Source organism: Echinops telfairi, unplaced genomic scaffold (genome assembly GCF_000313985.2).
Source record: "Echinops telfairi isolate 266 unplaced genomic scaffold, ASM31398v2 ScPeMD7_3533;HRSCAF=4204_0, whole genome shotgun sequence".
NCBI classification, from domain to species: Eukaryota; Metazoa; Chordata; class Mammalia; order Afrosoricida; family Tenrecidae; genus Echinops; species Echinops telfairi.
Genome location: NW_022107431.1, coordinates 7,943,919 through 7,962,797, shown reverse-complemented (window position 1 = coordinate 7,962,797; position 18,879 = coordinate 7,943,919). Strand labels below are relative to the sequence as shown.

The following is an 18,879-nucleotide window of genomic DNA, read 5'->3' as shown; positions in this document are numbered from 1 at the left end:
CCGGTTCCGCCTCGATGAGGCGGCCCAGGCGTTCCCGGTTGCTCGCCGCGAGGTATCGGAAGCTAGGCGGCCCCAGGTGGCGTCCCGAGCTGGTGAGGCGGTCGTGGCGTTCCAGGTTCCCCGGAGTGAGGAGGTCCGGGTCGCTCAGGTGGAACCGGAGGGAGGCGCTGAGGCGCTCCTGGGCGGTGAGGCGGGCACGGATCGAGGCGGTCCGGGCGGTGGGGCGCTCGGAATGAGGCCCCCGGAGCGAGCTGGTCCGGGGCGATATGGCGGGCCCTTCGCGATGCGGCGGCCGCGGCATCCCCGGCTCCCCGTAATGCGGCGGTCTGGGCCGGTGAGGCTGCCGGAGCGCGGCGGCAATGCGATCCGTGGTGGTATGCCGCGCTCGCGGCGAGGCCGCTAGAGCGTCGCGGTCCGAGGAGGGGAGGCAGGCTTGGAGCAGGTTCGCCTGCAGCGAGGGGTCCACGCGTGGTCTCGACGGGCCCGCGTGGGAACTCGCGGCCCCGCTGGGCGCCAGGCGGACCCGGGGCAGCTCGGCAGCGCGGAGTGAAAGCTCGCGGCGTGGCTTGGTGGTCCGGCGCGTTGACCGAGGCTCCCGCCCATCCACTGCGCCCGGTGGACCACAGAGGCCCGGTGTAACCAGCGTTCCGAGCCCAGCCATCGGATGGAGGAGGGTGGCTCTGGCCGCCGATTCTCTAAGGATGCGTGTTGGTGAAGCGCGATCGGTTGATCTGTGGTTCGCCGAGGTACGCCGGCGGTGAATCGCCCGCGTGGGTGCACCGCTCGGTTGATACAGCTCCGCTGGCCGAGATCGCCCGCCGCTCTCTGAGCTTCCGGGGGAGCGGACGCAGCAAGTCATTCGGAAGCCCCACCCCGCGACCTGGGCCGGCCTCCAGACACGCCCACTCGCCCCGCCTTTAGGCACGCCCACCAAAAAGCCCAGGAGCAGGTGGGGCCAGGGGGCGCTGTCCTTGGTACCGGGATTCGCCGCAAGCCGCTTGGGCCTGGCCGGGGAAGGAAACCGCTAGGATAGACTGGGAGTTCCGGGCAAATGATCCCAGGAGACCTTTGTACGCAGGTGAGAGAAAGAACCACGAAGGTCCCTAGTGCTATCAGCTTGGCGTTGTAGACTGCCATGCACTCTCCCCTGTCCTCCCTAGTCGGCAAGTTCAGCTTGATCCCCTGTTCTTTCTTTTTGGGGGTGGAGTCGGGGAGAAGTGTATCATCATCATTGATCTCAAGTATATGCATTGAATTGAATCCTGACCTTGAAACACAGACACAAAGCCCAAGCCTCTTACTGCCCGGTAGAGTCTGACTCACAGCAACTCAATATAGGGTTTTGGAGGCTGCAAATCATTACCGGGGCATATTAGCCTCATCTTTTCCCACTTCAGAATGGCTGGGGGGTCTGAACTGCCAACTTTGCAGTGATTTATTGCCGTCTTTCTTTATGGTTCAATTCTTCTGCTGTATAAGTAATATTCTGTTGTGTGGCTCTATCGAAGTTTATTTTTCTGCTCTGTGGTTGATAGGTATTTGGGTTGTTTCCATTCTCTTATTATTGTGAAAAACATTAGGCATGGTTTCACAAATGAACTCTGGTGGCACAGTGGGCTAAGCATTAGGGTGCTAACCAGAAGGTTAGCATTTCGAAGGCAGCAGCCACTCTGAGGGAGAAAGATGAAGCTATCTTCTCTCAAAAATTTTTGCAGCCTTGGAAAACCATATAGGGCCAGTCTCTCAAAATGATTCCATGACAATGGGTTATTGTTTTTCATGTTTCCTGTTATGTATGTCTATGATTTTTTTTCTCCTGTATGTACGTAAGAGTCTAAAATAGCTAGATCATAGGGCACATGAATATTCAGTTCTATGACAATGCCATGCTGACTCACATAGAGCTTTTTCAGATAGTGGATAAGCATCTGCATTACCTAGTTTTTTAATTTTGCTGTGAATGCCATTGTGGCATTGAATTTTAGTTCCTTGATCACCAGTGGTGTGGGACATCTCTTGATGTGTTTATTGGCATATCTTCATATTCTGTTTGACCACACTCTGAGCATTTTTCTATTGGATTCGCTCTTGCATGTGATCTATTCTATTTTTCCCCATAAATGTTTTCTTTGTTTTTGAATGTTAAAATTTACATAATGTGACTTGTTGTTAGGTGCCATTGAGTGAGCTCCAGCTCGTAGCAATTCTGTGTATACAAGAACGTGCTGCTTGGTTCTGTACCACCTGTACACTGGTCTCATGCTTGAGCCTATCCTTGCAGTCCCTGTGTCAATATCGCTCATCAAGGGTTTGCCCGTTTTTCTCTGACCCTCTCTACCAAGCATGATGTCCTGTTCCAGGGACTGGCTTCTCCTGATGATATGTTCAAATTACAAAGTCTCACCATCCTTGCTTCTAAGGAGCATTCTGGCTGTATTTCTTCCAACAGAGGTTTGTTGGTTGGTTTGTACTGGCAGCCCAGAGTACTTTCAATATTCTTCACCAACACTTAACTTTGAAGCATTAATTCTTCAGCAAATTAAAATGGTCTTATTCATCTGGTCCTCTTATTTATTGTCCAACTTGCGTGTGCATATGAGACAATTGGAAATACCATGGCTTTGGTCAAGTCTTCAAAGTGACATTTTTGCTCTTTAACACTTTAAATAAGTCTTCTCTTAGTGATACTGAGTGAATTCAGACTCATAAGCTGCTCTGTAGGATTGGGTCGAACTGCCCCTGTGGGTTTCTGAGACTGTATTTATCCAACAGATATGCCCAGTTATTGCGTTGTTTGATTTCTTGACTGCTGCTTCCATGAACATTGATTATGGGTCCCAGAAAAAAGAAATCCTTGACAACGTCGATCTTTTCCCATGTATCATGAGGTCCATTTGTTAGGATTTAATAATTTTTCTTTACGTGTAATTGTAATCCATACTAAAGACTATATATAGTCTTTGATTTCACCAGTAAAGGTTTCAAGTCCTCTTCCGTTAAACCAAGCATGGTTGTGTCATTTGTATATCACAAGTTTCTAATGAGCCTTCCTCCAACCCCCATGGCTTGTTCTTCCTAATTTGGTCTAGTCTCTCACGTAGTTTGCTCAGCAGATAAAGTACGGTGAAAAGGTACAGCCCTGACCAATCTTCTCCTCTTTTTAAACCATGCAGTGTTCCTTTGTTCTGATGGAAGAACCACTTCTTGGTCTGTGTACATATTATGCGTGAGCATATTAGCAGAACAGTGAAGTGTTCTGGAATTCCCGTTCTTCTTAATGTTATCCATAGGTTGTTAGGATTCTCATAGCCACATGCGTCTGCATAATTGATAAAACACAAAGAAACATCTTTTAGGTGTTCTCTGATTTCGGCCCAGATCCATCTGACATCAGCAAGGATATTACATATTCCACATCCTCGTCTGAATCCAGCTACAATTTCTAGCAGCTTCCTCAAAAAACGCTGTAGCCATTTTAATTATCATCAGCAAAATTTTACTTGCTTGTGATATTAATGATATTGTTCAATAATTTATGTCTTCTGTTGTTTCACCTTTCTTTGCAATGGGTACAAATATGGATCTCTTCTAATTGGTTGACCATGTAGCTGTTGTCTGTATTTCTTGGCGTAGATGAGTGAGTTCTTCTAGGACTGCATCAGCTGATCGAAACATTTGGATTGATAATCTGTCAATTTCCTGAGCCCTGTTTGTCCATAATGCCACTCATGCAGCTTGGAATTCTTCCTTCAGTACCATGGATTTTTTATTATTGGCTAACTCTTGAAGTGGTTGACTGTCATAATGTGACTGGGTGTGAGTTTCCTTCTCTCTCCTCTTTGGCATTCAGACTGGGTTCTTAGCAGGATATCTTCCATCTTCCTTTATGTTTTGTACGAAGAAAGACATTTTTCTTTAAACATTATTTCCTCTCCATCTTTCTCTTTTGGGACTCCTATATTCAGAATACCAGCACTTCAACTTTTATCCGGTGTCTCGTCTTTTCTTTTGCACATTCATTTCTTTGCTTTTCCCCTTTTTTCTGGAACTTTCTTCATTTTAGTCTTAAAGCTTGTTCATTTGTTCCTCAGCTGCCTTCTTATCTGTCATCTCGTGTGATTTTAGAAATTCATTGGTTATATATTTTTAGATTTTTCATTTCTGTTATATTCTTATTTCAGATTGATAATATCGTACCTCTAAAATTCTATTTATGAGGTTCTTTTATGTCTGTTCTCATAGCTCTCATTCTGTTCCATCTATAATCCAGTCTTTTCTTTCTTTCTTCTTCCCCCTTTGAAATGGTTGTGTTCCTCAAATATCTTATTTTCTTTGGCTGCTGGCCTCCTTTGCCCTTAGGGGTGGGTGGTGTTTATTTTGTCAGACTGTGCAAATGAGGGAAGGCAGGACCCAGTCTTAGTGTCTCAAGACCTCAAGGCCCAGTGGGGAGGCCTGGGAGCTGTGGAGGAGGAGACCCTCTGGCGGAGAGGCTCCCGGTGCACAGCACAGCCAGGCACAAGAGTGCAGAATCCTGTAACTGATTTAGAGAGGAGACCAAGAACCTGGCAAGCCAGTGTGAACACGCACTCCATTTCCCTTGTGATCTCCTTTTCCGTCTTTCCATTTGGATATTCTTTGCCTCAGGGACTCTTGTGTTAAAGCTCAGAAATGTGCATCTGGAGCACTGACTTATCTGACTGTAGCGTTTCCCACATTATTTTTCCACTTATACACAGGAGAGAGAGATGGGGGTTGTGTGTGTGTGTGTGTGTGTGTGTGTGTGTGTGTGTGTGTGTGTGAGAGAGAGAGAGAGAGAGAGAGAGAAAGAGAGAGAGAGAGAAAGAAGTTAGTAGTAGCAATGAATCCTTTTAAATTTTTTGAAGGTGGGCAGAAATCAATGTACATCAGACTAAATGAGAATTTACCACTGGCTAACCATAGCTAACATTAATTAAACACTTTAGAAGATGCTAGGCAATTGCTAAGCATCTTGCATATGCTACTAATGAATCCATCTGAGAATCCATTAACATGTCAATGGATTCCTTTGAGCTTCAAACTTGTTGATAGTACTTTCAAAGATGATATTTTTTTGGTCACATTTCAGACAAGGCAGAAGCCCTTAAAGTAAAAGGTGCCTGATATCTTTTTAATCCTCTCCTCGAAGCCCCCTGGACTCTAACCATTTGGATGGAACCTGGAGAGGTCATTCACGAGATCTTCTCCTAACAGAGATGGGCAGCCATCCATCCACGTGCTCACACCCTTCACATGTGCGGCCCTGCTCTTCTGGAACACTTTGCTTCTTAAACTCATAATGCACAGATCCACCCCAAAGAATGACTGGGAGCTAGGATTTCATTTCATAAAGCTTTGACCAAGTCCTGCCAGAAACTTGTGTGCTGACTGGAGTGGTGGGATTTGGGGCCAACACGACAGGCACAATGCGTAAGATTAGGGAGCTTGCCTTTGGGGAGAGAGACCAAAGATGCGAGACAGTTTCGGATACTTGGTGCAAAGAAAGAAAGACAATTAAGGAATGTGAAGCAGTGGAAGAACTGGGATAAACCAGTCGAGTTGCAGGCTGAGAACCTGGTCACCCTACTGGTAGACCAGGCCAAAGAATTCTCATTGCCCAGCACGTGTGACCGGGAGGGAAGGAAGCACCTCAGCCACAAGCTGGTGACGGATTCACCAGTAGTGAGCAGACAGTGGTTTCAATAGTAGTGAGAGGTGGGTAGACCGGAGGGAAGCAGTAGAATGTTTTGCTAGACTGAATATGGTGATGCAAGAAAGATAGGGCTCTAGATAGTGTGCATTTGGAGCTTAGACAGCTGGGTGGGTGAGGGTCCCGTTCTTGAGATACGGGGAGTTCGAGGGAGGGAGAGTGTTTTAAGTGTCTAAATTTGCAGATGAATTCCAGCACCACTTAATTTGCATATTCTTGAAAATCATTGGAAGGTTACCTATGTTTTATAGCTTGTTCATTCTCTGTCTTCTCTTAATAAGGTGACTCTCTTTTGAAAAGTGGAACCAGATCTCTTCTGGAATTCAACACCACAGTGAGCTGTGGGCAACCGGGCACAAATCACAAAGTCCAGAGTAGTATCACCTTCCTGTGCGGGAAAACCCTGGTGAGTCCACACCGTTCCTGCATGCATGCATGTCTCATGCTTAACATGTGGGCCCCATGGGTGTTCTTCTTTGAGAGAGATTCCAGAAAGAATCAGCAAACAGAACTAAAAACCCTAACAAACACCCTGAGCAAATCACCATCACCCTCAAGAACCAGTAAACAAACCCCAAGCCTACAGTTAAATCTTTGAAGTGAAACTTGACCCGCTCCAAGCCCCCCAATGCTGACGGATTGGGGGGTGTCAGCGCTCGGAGCACTGCTGAATGTTCAGGCTGCGGGCATGCACTTTTTTTTTTTAAGATTTCTTAAAACCTCTTCTCCCAGCATTTCATTTTGACAGGTTTTAGGGCCATGTGTTTATTTTAAACAACTGGTTTTCCCTTCCCCCGTTTACATTACATCGGAGAGAACGGCATCTATTTAGCCGAAGCCTCAGCCATCGGGTAATGGACTTCCCAGGCACTTTTTTTTTTTTCCCTCTCCCTGATTCCCACCCCGTCTCGAAAAGGGACTTTAAATGCATGAAGTGTGATGCTTGCCGGTACTCTGTGCACTTTGATGTGATTTGTTGGTTTTAATTTTTAGTGTTTAGAAGTTTTCAATAAGTAATTGCCAACTTTTCGGGAGAAGCAGTGGGTATCCAAATCCTCTGAGTGTACCTCACCAGAGTAAGAAGGCCAGGGCAGAGAAAACTCAGGTTGAGCGGAACTCAGGTGGCTGCCAAATTGCTTTCAACTAGCAGAGTAGAAGCGGGTGCCACTGACCACTGCACCTCCAGGCCCCTGATGCTTAATCCGAACAACGTCAACTACTTGAGATCAAAAGTCCACCTTTGCACACAGACATGGAGAGTAGCAGGAAGCCCGGGAGAAAGTGGGATCAGAGCCCTTAACATGGTGGGAATGGTAATCAATGACCGGAAGCGAAGGAGTCCAGGTTTTGAATGGAAAACTGATCTAAACCTCCATCCACTTCACAGTAAAAACGCTTTTTTTAAAAAGAAACACTTGTAGTGCTAATTCTGATTGCACAATACCCCCACATACCAGCACCTCAAGAAAAAAATAATCTCCGTGCTTGCAATCTCAAATTCTATATCTGAGGGTGTAAGCTAGCTGCTATTTAATGGTCACCAACGGCCACCGTGCTCACTGTACAAGAAATAAGAGTGTTGCCGCTGAGCCCCTTCATTTGCCCCATGCGTGTGCACTGGTGGGTTTCCACCTGGCCCACGGTCCAGCGGTGTGGGATCTGGTCGTCCTGATCAGCTAGGCTGAGCTGTGTGTCTCTTAGGTGTACACACGGGAGACCAGTCCAGATGGGCCTCGCCCTGAGCTCACAGGAAGCATGAGTTCACGTTTCTGGCTTGGATTTTGTTGGCATTTGTGGAAGAGAACATTTGGAGTTAGAGAGCTGAACGGCTCTGAGGATTCGTTCCCCTGAGCTTCCTGTACTTGCATAGCTCGGCCAGGGGAACAGTTTTGGGCCAGTTACATCAAAATTCCGATGTCATTTCGTGAAGGTTTACTTTGAGAATTTGGTTGTGTGGAGAACTTCTCATTACCCTTGTTGAAAATGGTTGCACGTTGTTCTCCTACGCCCCCCGACCCCCCTCAGCCCCTTCTTCCTGCCCGTCTGATGCTACTTAAATTTTCATTCGCCCAGATAATGTTCTTGCTTTAAGAAAGGAAATCTGACGCTGTGTGTGGTGGTAACTTCTTGTCACTTGCCCTTCAAATAGGGGACTCCGGAGTTTGTTACTGCAACAGCATGTGTGCATTACTTCGAGTGGAGGACTTCAGCAGCCTGCAGGAAAGACACCTTTAAAGCCATTAAAGAGGTAATGTGTTGCTGAATGGAAAGTCTTGGGACCTTTTAAGATCAGAAATACTGATCCCCTAACTGTTTTGGATAAAAAACGTGTTTCTCTCTTTTGGTTTTGTTTTTCAAACTGTAGTTGAGCAAAGACGTGACCATGTGCTCCCATTGTGAAAAATTGCCCGGGGAGGTTCTTATTTTTAGACCAGGGCATTAGCAATACCACAGGCTGTGGTTCTTGGTTTGCTGGCTCACAGGCCGGATCTGAGTCTGGGAGTCGGAGACTCCAGAGCCAAGGAGCGGGTGTGGGTTTTCACCCCATGAAGGAGCCGCCTCCTAAATGTGTCCCCCGCCTCTGCTGGCTTCCTGCAGGTTTGGGTTCCCATTTTCCTGTGCTGGCTATTCAGTCCACTCTGTGTCCTTGGGATTACTTTTGGATACCATGGTGGGTCTGGGCCAAGTGCCCCTCCCCTTACATTTTGTGCCGTGTACCCCTCAGCTGAGATCACCATTATCTCTGCTTCCACTCTGGCCCTGTGATTATCTGGGCAGCCCCTGGTCCTGCCCTTCTAGGGGATAAGGAGGCCGCCCCTTCCACAGCCCTGAGCTCTTTTTTCTCTGCCCTGCACATGGCCTCTGGAGTGGGGAAGCCTGGACTGGGGGTCATGCTCCTCTCCCACCACGCCTGGTCTTAAAGGTGGCTTCCTGTCCCACTCTGACAACAGGAAAGGTTATCGATTATTTTCACCCTTGCCCACTAGCCTTCTGTTTGCCAGGGTGAAGGGCAAAGACTGTCGCAGGAGCTGGGAGCCGACTAATGGTAGCTGAACACGTGTAGTTCGAGACAGGCTGCAGAAAGCCGGAAGTTTGCTTCTTAAGAATAAAACTAAATCTAACTCAAATAATATGTCATTGGTGTGCTTCACATCGGGTAGTTTATCAACGAAAAGACAGCCTTACCACTATCTCCCAGCTCACAGAACAGAGTGCATGTTGGAAAAGAAATTTAAAGTAGGAGAGAATGAACGCCTAACACACTGACCCAGTTATTATTAGGCCGGCCTGGCTAATGAGTTGGCTCTCACTCCTGGGGGTCTGAGGAGCCCTGTGTGCCATAGATTCCAGTAGCTGGTTTTGGGGGGAGTAGATCTCTAGACCTTACTCCTAGGTCACCCCCCGGGTAGACTCAAGGCACCAACCTTTCCCTAGCAGCCCAGTGCCTTCACCATTTGCGCCACAGTCGTGTCACACTCTAAAGGCACCATCGTGGTTCACTTGCTTTCCACGTTCTTCAACAGCCCATGGGTCACACCCGGGTTGTACCCTGCCCTGGGTCTGTTTTCTTGTCCAGCTCTGGTGCTAAGCATATATGCTCTTTCACATTTTTTTGAAATGGGTAAACGGAGAGGAATGTGCAGGCACCAGAGACCACTGTGACCCTTGAAGCCCGACCTAACTCCTGGCTGGCCCTTGGCGGAGAGGGCTTGCTGACCCATTAGGAATAGTTCTTTTGGGTGGGGAGGTGCTGGCGACAAGTGGCAGCCCAGGTTTTTCTCAAAATAGTGCATGTGGATGTCATGTAGAAGCTGAGCTAAGCATGGTAAATGCTTGTACGTTGGGCCTTTATCATCGGTGTAGGTATGGCTCGTGGCAAGGGGGTGGGGGGTGGGGGGAGTCACTCAGTTTTCACTTTGTATTCCTTGAGAGCCTGTGGCAGCCTGAGCAGTCGGGTCCTACTCACAGTGTAAAACGGGCCTTGCTTTCAGGGGGCCCAGCATCTAAAGGTGTGGGGGCTGTGGCCACATTGAGGACCACAGGCTCGTCCTTACCTGGGATAGATTAATGAACGGCAAGGGCACATTAGCTGACTGTGAAATAAGCCGTGCAGCCGCCCATCCTTGCCAGTGCCTAACAGCACGTCTTCCCTTCCCTTTAGTTTGGTTTGATTACACCTTTCAGGCTATGGTGTGACAGCTTCCAAAAAATGCTATGAAATGTTTGCTGTACTTGTCAAAAATGCTCATTGTTCCTTAAGGGAAAAACAAAACCCAAAGCAGACGAACAAACCCCAAACCCAGATTTAGTTTAGGGTTGCTTGTAGTCTTGACCAAGTGCTCGGTCACTTTTGGGACATTTGGGTGGTGGAGCTCTTAGTTGTCCCAAGCGATTGGTCCAATGCTTGGTCAGTGATCCTGGCAGTCCTTCCTCCCCTAGAGAATTATTTCTTTAAAATATTGTAGACATATGTGCCTGACCATAACACTCTGGGAATGAATAACATTCAGAGCAGGCATGTTAGGAATTCTACCAGAGTTACATAAATAAGATTTATGTACCCAGGACAGTGCCGGTGCCGTGCCTTCAGCATGAGGTGTGTGGAGCTGGCCAGCCACTCTCACTCCTTCATGGCTGCCAAATTCCTGATCTCCTGAATGCCCCCATTGCCTCGCCCTGACTGGGAGCTGGAGGGCTTTCCAGGCAGGCTGGGGGTGTCAGGGGCACTGCTGCATTTCCAGCCTGGGGGTGGGTGGGCTATGAGGGGATGCTCCTGTTCCCTTCTGGAGGAGGGAGACAGCAGGGGTGGCCAACTTCCCTGAGCTGGTGCCTGTCTAGGCTGAGTCCCTCAAGGTCCTTGTGAAGCTGGGCTGTTCAGACTGCCCTCACCAGTCTGCCGACGATGTCCTCCCTTCTGGGCTTCGCGTCGCTGGGTTCTCTTGCTGTGTGTGGGTGACCAGTTTTAGATTTCTGGGGTTGCAGACGTGTGTACCTGCTCTCCAAGGAGCCCACGTTACTATCTGCAGTGCCGGTCTGGTTTTATTTGACTTCGCCTCTCTGTGGACCGCCTTGACCCGCTGACCTCTGCCCTCATTGGCTCTGGTGGCTTGTGCTCTCTTAGCCCCTGACCTCATTGTCACTGCGTCATCTCTGAGTCACTCCATCTCTGAAAGGCTCCTCCTGGGCCCCCTGGGACTGAAAGGAGGTGCCTCTCCCTGAAGCTGTTGTATGTTCTCCTGGCACTCCTGAAATCTTGGCACCAGCACCGGCACTGGCACTGGCACTGGCACTGGCACTGGCACCGGTGGTTAGGCCATCCCTGCAGGCACCGTCGCCTCTTTCTCATAAGACCCAGAAAGCTAAATATTATGCAGTTGGAGTTTGCAAATAGACTTGCCTGTGAACAGCTTCTGTCTAGAAGGCAAAATTTTAGGGCAATTATCCATGGAAAGTGATAAAACTAATCACTTTGAAATGATTGCAGGGCATAAAATTTTAGGATTTTCCTTGGCAGGGCAGGACCAAAACTATAAACCTAAAACCAAACCCACTGCTGTCAGGTTGATTCTGACTCACAGTGACCCTGTAGGACAGAGTCCCAACTGCCCAGGAGGGCTTCCCGGGCTGTCATCATCACAACAGCAGACTGCCACTTCTCTCTCCCGTGGAGTGGCAGGTGGGTTTGAATGGCCAGCCTGCAATTAGCAGCCGAGCGCTTCATTGCTGCACCACCAGCATGTTGGACCTTGATTGTACCCGAGGGAAAGTTGGTGGGGCATTTCCACCCTGTTCCATAGAGTGGCTATGGGTCAGATCCAACTCTAGGCAGTGCGTTCCATTTTAATTTTAGACCAGTAAATTATTTTAGAAGTAAACTGTGTGGGGATGTTTTAAGTGAAGCCATAGTAGCAGATGGATGGTGTTAACTAGGTGAACTGAACCCAGCTCACTCTTGGGTATATCTCTGGGCTCGAAGGCTTTGCCTTCAGAAAGAGCCAGTGCTTTTATTTTATTTTATTTTATTATTATTTTTTTTTTGAGCCAGTGCTTTTAAAGTGTAAGGTCACCCTGTGGCTTATATAGGTCTGGAATGATAGGAGAGACACCCATCTGGGGACCAGTTGGCTAGTGTTGAAGGCCACTGGCGTGGAGGAGCTCAGCGAGCAGTGTGTAGATGGGCCCGGGCGCAGTAGCTCTTCCACAGTGAGAGTTCCTTAGAAGGAAGGTGGAAGGGTCCCTTGGGCAGCTGCTCACTGGAAAGCTAGAGATTTGAGTCACGCTCCCCTCCCCCTTCCCCCAATGTGCCTCCAAGGAAGAGCCTGACAAACTACTCCTGAATAATCAGACTTTTGAGAACCAGGGGCAGCACAGTCCACTGTCTCTACATACCAGGCTGGCCATGGCTGGGTGGAGTTTGTCACAAATTGTTATCAGGAGCAGGAAGTACTGGGAAGGTGAGAAATTTCCCCCAGGAGGCTGGGGGTGGGCAGAATGAAAACTAGGAAGGTCAGATGACCCTGAGATCAAGGGAGTGGAGACTCAGAGGTGGACATGGCTTGTGACCACAAAGCACTCTCTCTGGTGTCCAGGCATCCTTAGTATGTGGCAGTGGGGGACAGAAACCTGAGGAGTGGGGTTGGGGGGTGAGAAAGGCGTGGAGAGACAGGGGTGTGGGAGATGGGGTGTGGCATTTTTTTGGAAGATGGCTACTATAGTCTGCAGGAACCCTGGTAGTGTCATTGGGCTGCTCAGGCAAGGTCAGCAGTTGGAAACCACCAGCTGCTCCTTGGGAGAAAGGATGAGGCATTTTACTCCTGTGAAGAGCTACAGTCTCTGAAACCCAGAAGAGCAGTCCCACCTTGTCCTTTAGATTCGTGGAGTCAGAATTAACCGGATGCAGTGACTTTGGTTAGTCTGCTGACAGGAGGGACCCCGTGGAGAGGAAAGAGCTAGGTATGCATGCAGACCTGAGGAACTGCTGCTAGAGCTGACCCTTCAAAGGACACGGAGCCACGCGTTCCTTTTGCCATCAGGGACTGGCACAGCCCCGAGATGTCGAGGAGTGGGCATGAGTTACTGGAGAAGATGCTTGACGAGAACTCTTTTCTCCTCCCCTCTTCCAGGTGCCCTGCTATGTGTTTGATAAGGAGTTCAAGAAGCATGATCTAAACCCGCTGATGAAGAGCAGCGGGGCCTACCTGGTGGACGACTCGGACCCCGACACCTCTCTCTACATCAATGTGTGCAGAGACATAGGTGCGGCTCTCTGGGGGCTGGGGCGGGCTGGGGCCGCCTGGGGCCCAGGGTGCTTGGGGAGGTCAGGAGATTTTTCAAAGCCTTCCTTATCTTGGCCCTCCCACCTCCCCCTCCTGTTTGGACATCCATGTCACTGATTAGGACCTTGAAGAAAGCATTTGCCCCAAGACACGGTCCATAAAACTATGGCCTTCGAAAGATTGGAAAAACTTAAACAAAACAAAACGTTGTTGGGGGGATGGTGGTGTTACTGGATAGTAAGGTCTACGAGGGTTAATTTATAGTGATTACACCCCCACCCCCACCCCCACCCCATATGCCTTCTATACCATCTCACTGGCATGTTATTTGCAGCAGTGGGAAGAATCAGCGGGCTGCCAGCCAGCCGACTGCAGCGGCCAGGGGTCGTTTGGAATGCTCTGTGTGTCAGGTTATGAAGCCACTCCCTTGCTCTCCAGAGACGGGCTTTAGTGTTCTCTTGGAAAAATGCAGATAAAGTCAGGCTTTGTCTTAAGTGGGCCTATAACTCAAACTCGGTTATGCGGCTGACGAATCCCATAGCGGGTGGAATTTTGAAATGATGTGCTGCTTCGGTTTGGAGAGCAGATGTCAACGGCCGGTCCTTCAGCATGTTGCGGATTCTCAGAATTCACTGCATAGTTTGGCTAATGCACGCACACTGCCCGCCCCTGCGCCCCCCCCCCCCCTTTCCCCCCCCTTTGCCAGCCGTTTTGAGCGGAACATTGGTGATTTTGGTTCTCACCGGAGGCACTCCTTCCCAAGTGGTGGCCAGACAGTCTTCCGTCCCCAGGAAATGGCCCTGAGCCTCAAACCAAGTTTGAGAGTGCCCCACAAACCCGTGCGTGTCAGGTGTGGGTTTGCTGGTACATGCTCAAGCCCCCAACGTGCCTCGCATGTTGTTCCTTACATAAGTCCAGTGGCCTGGCCTCATTTGGAAATCCCCTTCCCCCCAATCTCTCGTCAGGCCCAGTCACCTCCTGCGCAAGCACGGCAACTCTTTTTGTGGAGCAAGTCGGCCCACTCAGTTAAATCCCGCCCGCCCTCCCGGTCTTTGGCTGGCCTTAATGCTCAGAAAACTGGAGAGGCTCTTGACAGCTCGCTTGCCTTGATGGATAAGGCAATTAAAGCCAAAAAGCCAGGTGCTGTTGTTTACACAGCCCCTCCTGGGAGAACTCGTTCTGAACCCTTCCCACGTGCTAGGTATTAACTGAGGCAGGAAGTGCAGCACGAATGTTCTCCTGGAGCCATCGGCAAGCGGGTGAAGACATACACAGGAAGCAGCAGACCTCATCACGTAGAAGTCAGGCCGGCCACGGGCGGAGCACAGCGAGGGCCAGGGGGGAAGGGAGAAGAAACCCAGTTGCTGGTATAGCACGTTCCGGGCACATTATGTATGTTCCTTGCTGCTAATCCTCCCGGGGGCCCCCGGGAGATAGCAAAACTGGCAGCTGGATAGATGTGTCTTAAGACCAAAGTTCCCGAGACAGGAAGTGATGGATCTGGGATTTGAACCTAAAACCATCTGGATTCTTTCCACGGATCTCCTAATCTCCTCCCTATCTACAGAGTGGGGTCTGTTTACAGCTTGGAGGGGAAAGCATGAGCTTCAGTCTATCTCTAGGGGAAGGTAGGGTACATTCCTTAACTATAAATACCATGACAGTCGCTGTTTGCCGAGCACGTATATTATGTCCCAGCTGCCAAGGGACACGCCACGCACTTCTCCCCCATCTCCCTGGCAGCCCTGCGCCGTGGGGGTGGTGTTCTCATTTTACAGATGAGAAAAACCATGTGTAGACTGGCCCAAGGTCTCAGAGTGGGAGCTGAGCCTAGCTCCCCTGCCCCCAACCTTATTCTACTTCAGGTTACTTATAGAAACTTTACAAAGTTGTGTTATTTTTAAAGCAGCCCCCTGGTGCCCAGGGACCGCCTGGTGGCACAGTGATGAAAGTGTTCCGCTTGCCCTCTCCAAAGGCTCAGCTGTTCAAACCCACCAGCCCCTCTGTGGGAGAAAGATGAGGCTGTCTGCTACCGTACACATGGGCAGCCTCAGAAGCCCCAAGGGGCACGCTCCTCTGTCCTTCAGGGTCCCTGAGTTCGCAGGGACTTGGTGCTGTGGCAGGTTTTTCATGGATTGTAGCCCTGGGAGCGCTCTGGGGTGGGGTGGGGGGTCGTTCTACTCTGAGCTCTAGGGTCACTGGGTGTGAGTGAGCATGGACTCGACTGCGGGGGCTTCGGTTTTCTGGCCCCAAGGGTCACATGATGACCATGCCCAAGGTCCCTCTGACCGGATGCGTCATGTGCTTCCTCACAGATTCCCTGCGTGACCCCAACCTGCAGTTGCGTGCCTGTCCCCGAGGGACTGCCGCCTGCCTGGTGAAAGGGGACCAGGTGTTCGACGTGGGCCAGCCGAAGGAGGGCCTGAAGCTCCTGGGCAAGGACAGGTCAGTGTGGGGCCTCCGGGGGTGTCGCTGCGCTTGTCATTGTCAGGAGCCCGGCTCCTTGGCCACTGCAGAGGACATCTTGATTCAGCAGGGGCCCAAAGTACGGCTCCCCTGGACCCGGGGTGGGGGTGGGTGCTCACCAAGTTTGTGGGAAATTGAAATGAGAAGCTAATGGTAAGGGAGGGCTAAGTTATTGGGGCCTCTGATTAGCCATGTAAACTGTTGAACACAAAGTTGATGATGTGAAATGTAAACCTTCACCTAATTTACAATAAGGCATTGTTAAAGAAAGGGGACAAAAAAAGAAAAAAAAAAGATACTGGGATTTTCTCATAAACTTTTTGAAGGCTCTTTGCCCTGCTGGCATTGTGAGTTAGGTTGCCAGCTTTAAATCCACCAGCCCCGCTGTGGGAGAAAGCTGAGGCTGCCTGCTCCCATGTACAGGAAGCACGGGGAGGAAGCGAGATAAAGGATGCTTTATTGTGGGCGCGGCAATGAATGAGATGAAACACAACATGTGTAGTTGGTTGAGTGTAAAACTGATGAGCTGCTCTCGTAAACCTTCACCCAATTCACAATAAAAAGTGTTTACCTTTTTGTTTTAAAAGATTCACAGCCTGGGAAACCCCAGGGAGCAGTTACAGCTTATCTGTTTCGGAATCGGCTCAATGGCAGTGGGTTCTAGGATGGTTGTCCTTGTGAGGGTGCTGACCAGTGGCGAGGCTCACAGGACAGCTGGCGCATTGCTTACTGCCCACTTCTTTCTCCCTTGTAGAGGTTCACAGTGTGTTATACACCAGAATCTAACCCGCGACCCCCTTTGATCAAGTCCCTGCGAATGCTGGATTCGCACACACTATCAGTAAGGCCCAAACCCAAACCCACTGCCACTGTCGAGGAGCTGCTCATTCTTGGCAGCCCGGGAGAGACCACGCCTTGGGGTTTCTGAGATGGGGAAATACAGAGTTTGTTTCCTGTGAGTCTCTGCTTACATGTTCAGCACCCGAGCAGCACGTTACTTTGTTCCACACATGTTTCTGTGTAAGCATTTGATATCACACATTGATCCGTTAGTGGTGAACCCAGGGCCAGAGTTGGTTTTTGTGGCCATAGGACACTCTCAATGGGACAGTTGGCAGGCATTCTCCCATTGGGAAGCTGCGCTCAGCAGACTGAACCCTGAGTGTCAACCCCCACCCCACCCCCTCTTCTGTAACCACGCAGAGGTGCGATTTCTACTCCCCACTGTCACCAGGGCCCTTCCTGAAGCTTTCTGGGAGGGGCTTGGTTTCCTCCCTGCCCCAGGGGCCCCAGGAGAAGCCTCTCACTGCCCGCTCTGGTCTGGCACTTGTGGGGGTATCAGGGTGAGTGACTGTGACAGATGGCATGTCGGTGGAGTCTTAATCTACATTTAAGAATGCTTAGGCGGTTTCTGTAGTAGGAAGGTGCTTAGTGACAACTCAGGGCTTCCAAAGCCCGAGGGGGAATTTGAGACATCACATGTGGGGAGTCCCTGAATGGTGCACAGGGTGAGTGTGCTTGCCTGTGGCCTGAGAGGCTGGCTGATGGAACCCACCCAGGGGTGCCCCAGAAGAAAGCAGGGGAGCCAAGCTCCGGGAAAAATCAGCCACTGAGAAAGCCCTGTCGAGTACAGTTTGTGCTGAGGCACATATTCCTGGGAGCTGGGATCACCGTGACTGCCTGCCGGCGCTGTAGTGGCCGCTCCCTTCCAGTGTCCATGCTACGTGCACAAGGACACCAGGTGTGCTGCATGCTGAGACCATAAATCCTGTTGCTGGGCGCCCGAGGCCGAGAGGAGAGCTGTGCTCTGTGCCGGCCAGGCCCACGTGCTGGGCGCCTGGTGGGGAGGGGGGTGGGTGGGCACAGCTCTTTGTCCTCAGACCTGGCTCTTCTTGCAGCAGACAGACCTGCATGCTGTCTGGGTTTCGCCTGATTAGATTGTTTATAATTCTCTTAAAAAAAATTTTTTTTTTGGTTTTAAACTAAATAGCTTTTCTCAGTAGTTGAAACGTGCATCTCGGTTTTATTTTTTAAATGAAAGCACGTACATCATGTAGCACTCATGAACGTTGACTTTAGAATTAAGAATTTTGAAGTGGAAATGATCAAATGTTATTTTGTACTACATATAGATGTAGTCTTTCTATGGGCTGGGGGTGGGGGGCCTTCAAAACACTGGTCAACAAGTGGATTTTTCCAGGCCTTTTTGAAGCTCCCTCGTGTGTCGGGGTTAACAGTCGGTTGCCCGCTGCAGAGTGGAGGTTTGTCCAGCACGTGTGTTTTCCCAATCAATAGTTCACACAGGAATTGTTCCGTGACTTTGGTGACAAGACCCCTTTTATGTTTGAGTGTTTCTTCTGCTCCCCCTCCCCCAGCGAACGGTGCCCCCGGTTCAGGGCCGCACATGAATTTGAATGAAAAATTAACTTGGGGTGCGTGTGGCGGGGGGAGGAGGAAGAAGTGCAAAAGTCCTTTCTACCTTTGACACAGCCTTTTATAATCGGTGTGGTGTCTTCCAGGCTGGTCCTGAGTTACGTGAAGGAAGGGGCAGCCAAGCCGAGCTTCTGTGATGGTCACAGCCCTGCAGTCACTGTCACTTTTGTGTGCCCCTCAGAACGGAGAGAGGTGGGTGAGCTGGTGGGGGACACGTGTTTGTGCCCGGGCAGTGGGGCTGGGTGCTGGGAGGGGTGTGCAGGGGAGCCTGGGAGAGGCTGTGCCTGGGGACAGGCGTGCTGTGGACGAGAGCATGGGGGTGCTGGTGTGGTGGGGTGCTTGTGAGAAGACTACTGTCAGAGGCTTTTAATTCTAGTGGTGTGCGGGTTTGGGCCCCCATCTGAAAAGGTCCGTTTCATGGCTGTCACTGCTGTGGGACGTGGCAGCGAGTGAACACCCCACACGTGCTCAGACTCACCGCTCCTGAGAAGCACCCTGGGAAAGTGGGCGCAGACGGTTTGCAGACGCGGCAGGAACTCTGGCGGCGGTGGCTGACGTTCTGGGGGACAGCCGTGCGGGAGAGTTATGGCCGGAAAGGGGCTTTCTGCTTTCTTCCTCCAGTTCTGAGCCTCCCCCTCCTCACTGCCCCCCTTCCCCGCTGCCTCCCCCGCCCTCCAGGCAGATTTACGACTGCTGTTCTCCGGCTGTTTGTTAGCTGTCCTGCACATTGTAAACTCCTCGAGAGGCACCCAGGGGTCCGCGCTCTTTGTCTTTGCGCCCGGCCCCGTCTGCACACGCTGGCCGCCTGTTGACGTGTTTTCCTATAAATGGGCCCTGGGCTGTGGGATAGGAGGCAGGCATTCCTCAGGGAGAAAGGGCTAGGTTTCCCTTTGATTTATTTCTGCCGCCTTGTAATAGAATGGAGCAGACCGGGCCGGATTCCTGTGCCAGACACCCAGCCTCCCGCCCTCTCTC

At 50.5% G+C, this 18,879-nt stretch overlaps 1 protein-coding gene across 1 annotated transcript in view; it reads left to right on the top strand.

Annotated features, from left to right (window-relative positions):
- Window positions 1-18,879, top strand: part of IGF2R (insulin like growth factor 2 receptor) — a gene marked incomplete at its 5' end in the record, with an annotated part of 85,286 nt that overhangs the window by 24,605 nt on the left and 41,802 nt on the right. The window contains 5 exons of the mRNA XM_045294539.1: window positions 6,010-6,134; window positions 7,878-7,976; window positions 12,853-12,985; window positions 15,321-15,450; window positions 17,991-18,096. Of these exons, the coding sequence (XP_045150474.1) occupies window positions 6,010-6,134; window positions 7,878-7,976; window positions 12,853-12,985; window positions 15,321-15,450; window positions 17,991-18,096 (593 nt within the window). The remainder of the gene's footprint in view (window positions 1-6,009; window positions 6,135-7,877; window positions 7,977-12,852; window positions 12,986-15,320; window positions 15,451-17,990; window positions 18,097-18,879) is intronic.